The following is an 11,475-nucleotide window of genomic DNA, read 5'->3' on the forward strand; positions in this document are numbered from 1 at the left end:
AATAGATTTAAAGACTTAAAAAAAATGTTCTGAGAACATTTTGCTAACGTTACTATTAGGTTATGAAAACATTCTTTCAGAATTTTTGCATTAAAAAAATTCCTTGTCAACTGTTAAGTGAACATTCCATTTTAGCATTTTGCAAACGTTATGTCAACATTACTTTTGAATGTTCTTTGAACATTAGAAAAACATTAAGTGAATGTCCAACTAAAATGTTTACAGAATAAACAAATATGTTCCGTTAAAGACTTGTTTTGAGAGACATTACTAAAGACCAAATAACTGAATGAATTTTCTGTTAATGTTACTTGATGAAAATTATTCAAAGTTTCTGTTATTATCGAGAAAATGAAGAAACAACATTTTTACATGTTCTTCAGGTGAAAGTGGGTGATTGCAAGGGTGTTGCTATTTTGTTTGATATATATATATATATATATATATATATATATATTTTTTTTTTTTTTTTTTTCAGAAATTGCTAGTAAATTTCACATTCAATTACAAATAAAGAGCAAATAAACAAATAAACACATATAAAACCTGGTATCATTTTATCAAACATAAAATTATGAAGTAGAAAGACTGTTGTATTATAAAACTTACTCTTTTTTTTTTTGGGAAAGAATTGTGTAAATGGTTTTACTTTCTGCCAAGAAAACATTATCAGAAAAAAAAAGCCTGATCATGTTTTTTTAAATAAAGTTTCATATTTATTATTTGGCATCGGGGAGGATTACATAGTCCCTGACCCGTAAAGAGATGCTTGCATCAGTTTTGAACAGCAAATGTAAAATGTAAAAGCCCAAACACTGCAGAACACAGTTTCTAGCAAAGATGCATCGCTCCAAAGTTCCTAGTTTTCTATTTTCACCCCCACAGTGATGTCAGCAGCAGCTTGGATGTCGGTGGATTTATAAACACACTTTTACGAGGTCACGACTTTATTTCTCAGATCCAGAGCATTCAAACTGACAAATAAACTGCAAACCAAGATTAAAAACCTTATAAAGAAAGACTTGAGGGGTCACAGACACCCCTGGACTCTTATCTGTCTGTACTGTATATTGACCAATAAAGGGAAATCCGCTGTATTATTCATTTCAATGCCGATGGCGGTTTCTGAGTTTTCCAGTAAAAACAGAAGGGAAAAGCCGGAGGGTGGAGACCAGGTCTGACATCAGAGTAATGTGGATCTCCCACTCATTTAAGAGTCAGGCCGAGCCAAGAGCTCACTCGAGCACGGCACACAGGAAAACACACACATCTGGATCTGCTTTTTTGGAGGAGTGAGGTACGTTCAACTCCGTTTCAACGACAAAACCAAGTGTAGAGCTGATGTCTGCCAAACAATGTCGTTTTAAACTGAATTTACAGTGAAGATTAGATTCCATTGCACCGGATGGCATGCTTCTGCTTTGATTTGAATTAGATTAAATGATAGAGAGCCAAAAAAACTATTACAGCATATTTGCTCAGAGGAATGTCCTGAAACAACATGTTCTGTTTCTAATGAAGCAGAAGAACAGAGGGAAAAAAGCTCAAGAGAAAGGCAAAAGCATTTTTAATTCTGTTTAAAACTGCATTATATATTTGGCAGATGTTTGATAACTTATTAACCAAAATGTGCATTATTTTCAGATAAATGTGTCAGATGTTAATATTGCATCATATTTTCTTTTGCTTTTTTCAAATGCATTTTCTGATATATTTGTATGATGCAAATCAACAATGACGTAATAAATAATGATGGTTTGCAATGTAAAGTATGTATTTGCTATGTTAGTAAGTGTGCATTGAATTGATCAAAAGTGACAGTAAAGACATAATATTACAAAAGATTTCTATTTCACACAAACACTGTTTTTTTGGACTTTCTATTCATCATAGAATATCAGAAATGTTTCTTGAGCAGCAAATCAACATATTCGAATGATTTCTGAAGGATTAAGTGACACTGAAGATCAATGAGCTTTGATCACAGCAATAAATGACAAATTTACAATACATCCACATAGAAAACAGCTATTTTAAACTGTAATATTATTAATAATAACAAACAAATGCAGCCTTGGCGAGCGGGCAGAAGAGATTTTTTAAAAACATTCAAAATCTTACCGACCCCAAACGTCTGCGTGGTACATTAGTTCGAGCATTAATTAGCAGTTTTTATAAAATAAATTAAAAATAATAATAAAAAAAGCAAAAATAAATAAATAAAAAATTTTTAAAAGATGACCAGTCTTTAAGAAAAAAAGACAAAAAGACAAAATGTTATGCTTTAAAAAAAAACAAACAAAAAAAAAAAAAAATATATATATATATATGCAACTGGCCCCTGGTTAACAGCGATTAGGAAGTCTGACTTAAAATGTCCGGTCTTCTGACTAACTGATCAGTGAAGTTATAAAAAGATTTAATTTTGCAACTTTGTTCATTTCCTTCCTGCTGGTTTTTCCAACTCATCAGCAGCCTGACGGACAGTTTCCCTAATCACACTGGAAATATTATGCAACTACACAATGCTTTCATACCCTAGATGCCACTTCCAGGATTCCAGGTGTTAGTCACCCACAAGCTGTTCCACATCACTACTTCCTTTTTTTATGGAAAACATGTAATGCTGCTCTTTTCAATGCAATGAAAGCAAGGCATATGTGTTTATTAACTCGACATGAGGATGAGTAAAGACTGACAGCTAGTGCAAGTGAACTATTCCTTTACCAAACTACACTATTGGGCGAGAATTTGGAATAGTTACAACTTTTATGTTTTTGAAAGAGTTTTCTTATTGCTCACTGAGGTTGCATTTATTTAATTAAAATATGGTAAAAATTGTTAAATATTATTGCAATTTAAAACAACTGTATTCCATGTGAGTAGAATTTTAAATTTAATTAATTCCAGTGATGTAGTGATGAATTTTCAGCATCAGTCCTCAGTGTCCTTCAGAAATCATTCTGAAAATGTTTATTGCTTTGCTGCTCAAGAAACATTTCTGATTATTATCACAAATGTTGAAAACGGTTTTGTTGCCCAATATTTTTGTGAAAACCATCAAACATTACCGTTCAAAATTTGAGCGTAAAAAAATATTTATAAAAAAGCGATTGCATTTATCATTAAAAAACATTATTTTGAATTTTCCATGAATCAAAGAATCCTTAAAACAACATGTATGAAATATGCAACTGTTTTCAACACTGATGATAATAATCACAAATGTTTCTCAAGCAGCAAATCATCATATTTTCATGATTTCTGAAGATCTTGTGACACTGGAGACTGGAGGAATAATGCAATAAATTACATTTAGATATTCACATAGAAAATGCTTTTTTTTGTAGTAACAGTTCACTATATTACTGTTGGTTTAATGTGCTTTTGATCAAATAAATGCAGACTTGCTGAGCAGAAGAGACTGTATTTAATGTGATCAAATGTAAAATGACACTGAATCTCTCTCCACAGATATCTATAGAAACATGGAGAGCAATGAAGTACCAACATCATCCCTCCTTCCCACAATCCCGACGAACGTCTCCAGCAACAACCTCACCAACGACTCCCATTGTGCGCATTGGGAAAAGTGGGACTGGCTGTACATCATGCAGCCAACTTACATGTTCATCATCTGCGTGCTGGGAATCCTGGGAAATGTCTTCGTCCTGCTGGTCTTCAGCCTTCATAAGAAAGCGTGTACGGTGGCGGAAATCTACTTGGGGAATCTAGCGGCCGCTGATCTCCTGTTGGTCTTGTGTTTGCCGTTCTGGGCCATCAACAGCATCGATGGGTTTAACTGGCGATTCGGCTTGGTCATGTGCAAACTAGTCAACACCGGCATCAGAATGAACATGTTTTGTAGTATTTACTTACTAGTGTTGGTAAGCGGCGACCGCTACATCGCACTCGTCCATGCATTATCGCGTGGTAGAATGAGGCGACAGCGGTGCGCCAAACTCAACTGCGTCGCTGTTTGGGTTTTTGGATTAATCCTAAGCATTCCCATGCTTCATTTCCGAGACACTCAATTCATCCCGGAGATTAACATCACGGCTTGCATTCTGAAATATCCGAACCCCAACATCGGCCTCGCTTGCGACATTCTTCTCATCTTGCTAAGCTTCATCGTCCCATTTCTGGTGATCTCCTACTGCACGCTGAAGATCATCCGAGCTCTGCGCGAGCAGGTCCTCGACCGCTTCAATGCGGAAAACACTGAAAGGAAAGCCACCATCCTGGTGCTGGTGGTGCTGATGGTGTTTCTCTTGTGTTGGGTGCCGTTCCACATCGTGACTCTCATAGATATCCTGATGCGCTTCGGCGTCTTCGGCGGATGCGACTTTGAAACCGCCGTCGACGTCTCCAATCAGATATTCACCTACTTGGCTTTGAGCAACAGCGTGTTGAACCCCATACTCTACGTGATCGTGGGCAAGAACTTCAGGAAGAAGGTCAAAGAGCTGATGAAGCAGCTTACGGAGAAAAAAAATTATTCGACAGGCAGTTCTACAAGATCACAGCTCTCGGCGACCTTAAAGACCGTCACCACATTTTAAGAACATTACCGTATTTTCCGGTGTATAAGTCACACTTTTTTTCATAGTTTGGCTGGTCCTGCGACTTATAGTCAGGTGCGACTTATTTATCAACATTTATTTGACATGAACCGAATGAATTGAACCAAGAGAAAACATTACCGTCTCCAGCCGCCAGAGGGCGCTCTATGCTGCTCAGTTCTCCTGTAGTCTACACTGAAGACATAGAGCGCCCTCTGGCGGCTGGAGACGGTAATGTTTTCTCTAAATAAATGCAAATTATAGTCCAGTGCGACTTATATATGTTTTTTTCCTCATCATGATGTATTTTTGGACTGATGCGACTTATACTCAGGTGCGATTTATAGTCCGAAAAATACGGTATGTAAAAATTGTCCATAGGCACAAATTAAAATGACATTTAAATGTTTGTTCAATATTTTTGACGTACACTAAAATGAAGTTGTAAATAGATTATTGATGTATGTTTTACAAGATGAGACTATTTCGGTGTTTTAATTTGAGATTTCATTCAGCGTGTTATTTGCGGTTTCTTTGTAATTATTTGTTAAATTTACTAGCTAGCAGATATTGAGTGGACACTTACAGACCTTTACATTTTGAACCGTTGAAGTTGTAGCATCACGGCCCTCCCAAAAATAACTGGAGAACCCCCAAACAGTCGTCTACGATTACATTTAACTGTTGTTGTTTTTTTTGTTGTTGTTGTTTTTTTTAAGATACTGACTATATATTCAAAAAGACGGCTGGAAGAGGAGATGCACAAAGTGTTAAAACTTTTTTATTCTCAGAAAATTATCAGGATGTCAGAAATACTTTAATCCATCTTTAAACAATTTTTTTTTCTGCGACAGAAAATATATCTGTCCACTACAGTGGACGTCAAGCCTATATGTATATATTCTGAATTATTTTATTAAAATTATTGTATCATTTATACTTATTGATATTTACCAATTATTTCAATGCCGCACGATGATGACAAAAATCATAATTGTCGATTATTCCCTTGAGATTGTAATTGCGATTATTAATTACGATTATCACAATTTACATTGAATGATGTTTATGCCATTGTTTGATGCAACTGCATTCCATATATATATAAAATGATATATAAGATATGTAACGCCCTCAAAATATAATATATTGACAAAAAAGTCAGGCATGATTTTTCACTTGTTTAAAAGTCAAAACAAACATGCAAAAAAAAATCGATATATATCTTTGTGATTTGATCATTTGTGCATTAAAGGGTTAAAATGAAAATGTTACGTTTTGATATGATTTTGAAATGATGTAAATAAAACTGTGTATATTTTCATTTCAGAAATGGCTATGTGGTATGTGTGTGTGTGTGTGTGTGTGTTTTAAATAAAGTTTTTGTATGTTAATGCTAAAAATCATTAAGCTCTGAAACTAACAGTAAAATACGGTCAAATTAATATAAATGTATATTTATACATATATACTGTAATTATCCTTACATAATATTGCAGAGAATACAGTGGCACTATACTGTGATAGTTTGTTCAAAAACCACAGCACTTTTTGTCTGTGTAATGCAAGTTAAATACCAGACAGAGACGGACAGACAATGATTCCTGCAGACTGTGTTTGTTTCCAAGGTAAGAAAATGACTAGCTGTTTTTTAAAGAACAGACTTTCCAGTAATGACTCTACACCCGTTCCACTTTGTGAGTCTATGAATAACAAGCTCCTAAAAACGTGTTTTTCCAGCACTGTCTCAATGGCCAGACATGTTTTTAAGAGGACTGCGGTTGGTAACACGGAGTGGTGGGACGTTCATGATTGCGGATGGGTGGCTGTACTATAATCTGTCAGCATTGCCTCAAATAAAGCATATATTAGTGGTATAACGTCATCATAGTCTGTAAACCAAAACCTCTTTCTTTAAAAATAAAATCTGTTGGCTGCAGAGCCAGCACTATAAACATTTTAATGCAACACTGGCCCTTGTGGATTGGATTTTTAGGCTTTATTTTTTTACCCTCTTTAGGGCTTATTTCTTTTCTTAACACATGCAACAAATCTGCATGGATTAATAGAAATACATTTTCAATCTGAATATTATGATCTTTTATCCAGATGCATGCATGACCCTCACAATGTAAGAGTTCAAATCTGTACCAATTTATGAAGCTACTGGTTATTATTATATTCAATATATTCAAAGAACTGAAGAACCATAACCAAAAGTAAATACTGCATTGATCACCCTAAACACACACAAAAAAAACTCAACACTTAAAACAATAAAAAAATAAATAAAAAAAATGTTTTTAACAAAAACAAACAGAGTTCAAAAGCTTTATTTTTGAAATTTTTTCTTTTAGTTTAACTTTTTAACAAAAACTGTGGTAAAATGCGATAAAAACTATAGACATAAAATAAAATAAAATAAAATAAAATAAAATAAAATAAAATAAAATAAAATTAAATTAAATTAAATTAAATTAAATTAAATTAAATTAAACACAGAAATGAAAACAAAGTATAACATATTTTTGTTAAATAAAAACAAAGCTATAAAATATTAATAAAATTTATGATAGTATTGTATTGAAATAATACTGGTTTAATCTGCTTATAGCTGTGCAAAAGCCATCTCAAACTCTCTGTTTTCAACAGAACATCCAAGTGAAGTAAATATTACTTTTGACATTTCATGCATTGCATATTAAATTAAAAAACATTACTGCTTAAAATATCAAGTGAAGACTAGTTGTGAACACAGAACTAATCAGAGAGACTTTACGTTGTCTGCAGAAGCACTCAACAGACACAGAACTGATTGCCAGGAAGTCATTAGAGATACATTTTTGCACATTGCATATTAAATATTTCCATATTCCTACACCCACAGCAAAAATACATCTGAAGCTAAGACTGACCTCTGTTGGTAGATGTGTTTTATTACAAGTGTCCAGGGGCCGATCTAGAAAAATACTGATGGGGTGGCGAGAAGGGAGCAGGAATTGTTGAGGGGTGGCAACATATGACAGACGTATATATACTGAATTTATTCACAGTCATCACAGTTTGATGATAAATAGTATGTGTGCACACTACAAAAGGACACAGGCTATCATTTACAAACTTAATCTCATGCAATCAATGTCTTGCATTTGAAACAGTTCATATCAGGAATAAGTGATCATACCCCATCAGCACCACCACACTAATGCATACAGTATGCATCCACATGTCATTATAAAAGGTTCAGTGTTATCAATATGTCAATTTATTATAAGAAACACAAGACTTTAACAGCCAAAGACATATCCAGCTGGGGAGACTCAACTGATTTTCTACAGTTTAGTGTTAATCATCATCTAACTCAACCAGTCAAGAGCTACATTTAGCCTTAGATGTGATATGAATATGGTCCTGAAGCATAGCTTTTATTAGCTGACAATAATAATAAATAAATAAACATTATAGGCACAAATACAAATGTACTTTTAGAAATTGTTTTTGAAAAATATAGTGTTATTGTTTTGGCAAGCTTGAATTAAAACTTCTATGAAAACTTGTGTGATATTCCTTTAAAATAATGTTTTAGTATATCTTTTAAGTATATTTTACTGTGCAATTTCTTACATAATTTCTTTGAGTTAGACCAAACTTTTATTTTGGTTGGTTGTAGACAGAGTTTCTGTGTTTTTTAATTAACTATTATTATTAGGTATTAGGCTTACTTGAAGGACAGCATACTCTCTTGTGCAATAGTACTTTATTTCTGTTATACAGAAAGTTTATTTTGACAGGTTGTCGTAAAGACATTGGCGTTTCTGTCAGTCTGTGTAGACGATACGAATGAATGACGATAGTTTTATCAAATGAAATGGTGAAATCCTCTCATAGCGCGCTGACGTGCACATGTGTAGCATTCATCATGTGTTAATATAGTGAAGAGCTGAAAACACCACGCGTGCTTCAGTGTGTGTGTGTGTGTGTGTGTGTGTGTTAGCACAGTGGCTAAGTTAACAAATTACCAGATGCCACCTGATTCAAATATTCCACCAACGTTAAACAGTAATGACTTCATGAATTTCTTCACTGATAAAATAGATAACATTAGAAATACAATAGCGAATGTAGATTCTACAGCGTCTAACACTTCAGTTTCATCCATCGCACCCAAAGATAAACTGCAGTGCTTTACAACCATAGGACAGGAAGAGCTAAATAAACTTATCACTGTATCTAAACCAACAACATGTTTATTAGATCATGTACCCACTAAATTACTGAAAGAGCTGTTACCTGTAGCTGAAGAACCGCTTCTCAATATCATTAACTCGTCTTTATCTTTAGGTCACATCCCAAAACCATTCAAGCTGGCAGTTATCAAGCCTCTTATTAAGAAACCAAAACTAGATCCTAGTGTACTGGCAAATTATAGGCCTATTTCAAATCTTCCATTTATGTCTAAAATTTTAGAGAAAGTTGTGTCTGCTCAATTGAGCACCTTCCTGCATAAAAATGATCTGTATGAAGAATTTCAGTCAGGTTTTAGGCCCCACCATAGCACAGAAACTGCACTTGTTAAAATTACAAATGACCTGCTCCTTGCGTCAGACCAAGGCTGCATCTCATTTCTAGTCTTACTTGATCTTAGTGCTGCGTTCGACACCATAGATCATGACATACATGACATAGATCGATTACAAAACTATACAGGTATTCAAGGGCAGGCTCTAAGATGGTTTAGATCCTACCTGTCCGATCGCTACCATTTTGTTTACTTAAATGGGGTGTTTATCATCTCATTTATCATCAGTTAAATATGGAGTGCCACAAGGATCCGTCCTAGGTCCCCTTCTATTTTCAATATATATGTTGCCCCTTGGTAATATTATTAGAAAATACGGAATTAGCTTCCACTGTTATGCTGATGATACTCAGCTATATATCTCAACGAGACCAGATGAAACTTCCCAATTATCTAAGCTAACAGAGTGTGTTAAAAATGTAAAAGATTGGATGACACACAATTTTCTCCAATTAAATTCGGATAAGACAGAGATACTAATTATTGGACCAAAAAACACTACACAGAATCTTGTAGATTACAATCTGCATCTACACGGATGTACTGTTACTTCCTCTACAGTCAGAAATCTGGGTGTTATATTAGACAGCAATTTGTCTTTTGAAAATCATATTTCCAATGTTACAAAAACTGCATTCTTCCATCTTAGAAACATTGCCAAGCTACGAAACATGTTATCTGTTTCTGATGCAGAAAAGCTAGTTCATGCATTCATGACCTCTAGACTGGACTATTGTAATGCACTTCTAGGTGGTTGTCCTGCTTCGTCAATAAACAAGCTACAGGTCGTCCAAAATGCAGCAGCTAGAGTCCTTACCAGGTCAAGAAAATATGATCATATTACCCCAATTTTACAGTCTCTGCACTGGCTACCTATTAAGTTCCGTATCAGTTACAAATTATCATTACTTACCTATAAGGCCCTAAATGGTTTAGCTCCAGCGTACCTAACTAGCCTTCTACCACGCTACAACCCATCACGCACCCTAAGGTCACAAAACGCTGGACTTTTGGTCGTTCCTAGGATAGCAAAGTCCACTAAAGGAGGTAGAGCTTTCTCACATTTGGCTCCCAAACTCTGGAATAGCCTTCCTGATAATGTTCGGGGTTCAGACACACTCTCTCTGTTTAAATCTAGATTAAAAACACATCTCTTTCGCCAAGCATTCGAATAATGTATCTTTTTAATTGTGAGTGTAGTTGCATCTGTTCAAAGGTGCATTTTTATTCATTAACTTGGGTTAAACTAATTTTACTTTGTTGGATCAGCAGCTATGCTAATGATGTCTGTATTTTGTTTCTATGTTTCGCCACGGGATTTACATCCCGTGCTAACTAGGATTTACACAAGCTCCAGTCTAGATCCAGAACACCTGAGAAGAGATGATGCTGACCCTCAGAGGACCTCAGATGATGCTAACCCTGAATCAACAAACAGAACTAACAATTATTGCTAAATGTGTCACTGAATCATATAATAACTTAATTAATAATATTGATAGTTCATCGTCTAGCTGACTACGTCTTGTATTATTATTATTATTTTTATTTTTTCTAAAATCCTGTCAAATGTACACAAACTACTAGCTACTACTAAATTTGTAGAAACATAATTTTCTGTAAAGTTGCTTTGTAACGATTTATTTTGTAAAAAGCGCTATACAAATAAACTTGAATTGAAATTGAATTGTGTGTGTGTGTGTGTGTGTAGTAGAGCACGTGTATAACAACACCTTCAGGGTCGCTGCTGGCCAAACGGGTTCCCTAAGCAGGAGTGTATTGTTGTGCCCCCCTTCCTCAAATATGATGATGGAAAAAAAAAAACTACTATAGGGGTGAAAAAAGAACTTTAATCAAATAAAAAACTAAATGAATAAATTGTATTATTTACAAATCTCAATTGTAGCTCTCGACATTTACCTGTGGCTATAACTTTATTATGACTCTAATTTATTTATTAGTCTCAAGCATTCAGAAATCATGCAAAAGGAAACTATAAAGTATAACTATAAAGGCTGTGTCATCTATAGCAAAAAGGTGTCCAAAAATGAAAGATTTAGTGAATATTTGAATTAAATGTTTGGTCAGTCTCCTAAACAAGGATTTGATTGTCCTGTAAGAGTAACAGTAAAAATTACAAGGCATTTGTAATAACATGTATATAAATTGTTTATTTTGTATTTGCCTACATTATGTATTGTAAGAGTGTTATTATTAACCAATCATTATTGCCTCATTATTTTTTATATATAATGCATTTTAAGTCATTTTAAATGCTATTGATGGCTTAGGTTTGTTTTAATAGCAACAACAACAACAACAAAAATATTACAG

The 11,475-nt window shown here is 34.3% G+C and overlaps 1 protein-coding gene across 1 annotated transcript; it reads left to right on the plus strand.

The window, feature by feature from the left end:
- Positions 1-1,140: 1,140 nt before the first annotated feature.
- Positions 1,141-4,773, plus strand: LOC127976352 (B2 bradykinin receptor-like). The gene is made up of 2 exons (XM_052580714.1): positions 1,141-1,297; positions 3,475-4,773. Exon 2 carries the CDS (start codon positions 3,489-3,491, stop codon positions 4,560-4,562), a length of 1,074 nt encoding a protein of 357 aa, XP_052436674.1. The 5' UTR covers positions 1,141-1,297; positions 3,475-3,488; the 3' UTR covers positions 4,563-4,773.
- The last annotated feature ends 6,702 nt before the right edge of the window (positions 4,774-11,475 follow it).

Source organism: Carassius gibelio, chromosome B17, assembly GCF_023724105.1.
Source record: "Carassius gibelio isolate Cgi1373 ecotype wild population from Czech Republic chromosome B17, carGib1.2-hapl.c, whole genome shotgun sequence".
Lineage (NCBI taxonomy): Eukaryota > Metazoa > Chordata > Actinopteri > Cypriniformes > Cyprinidae > Carassius > Carassius gibelio.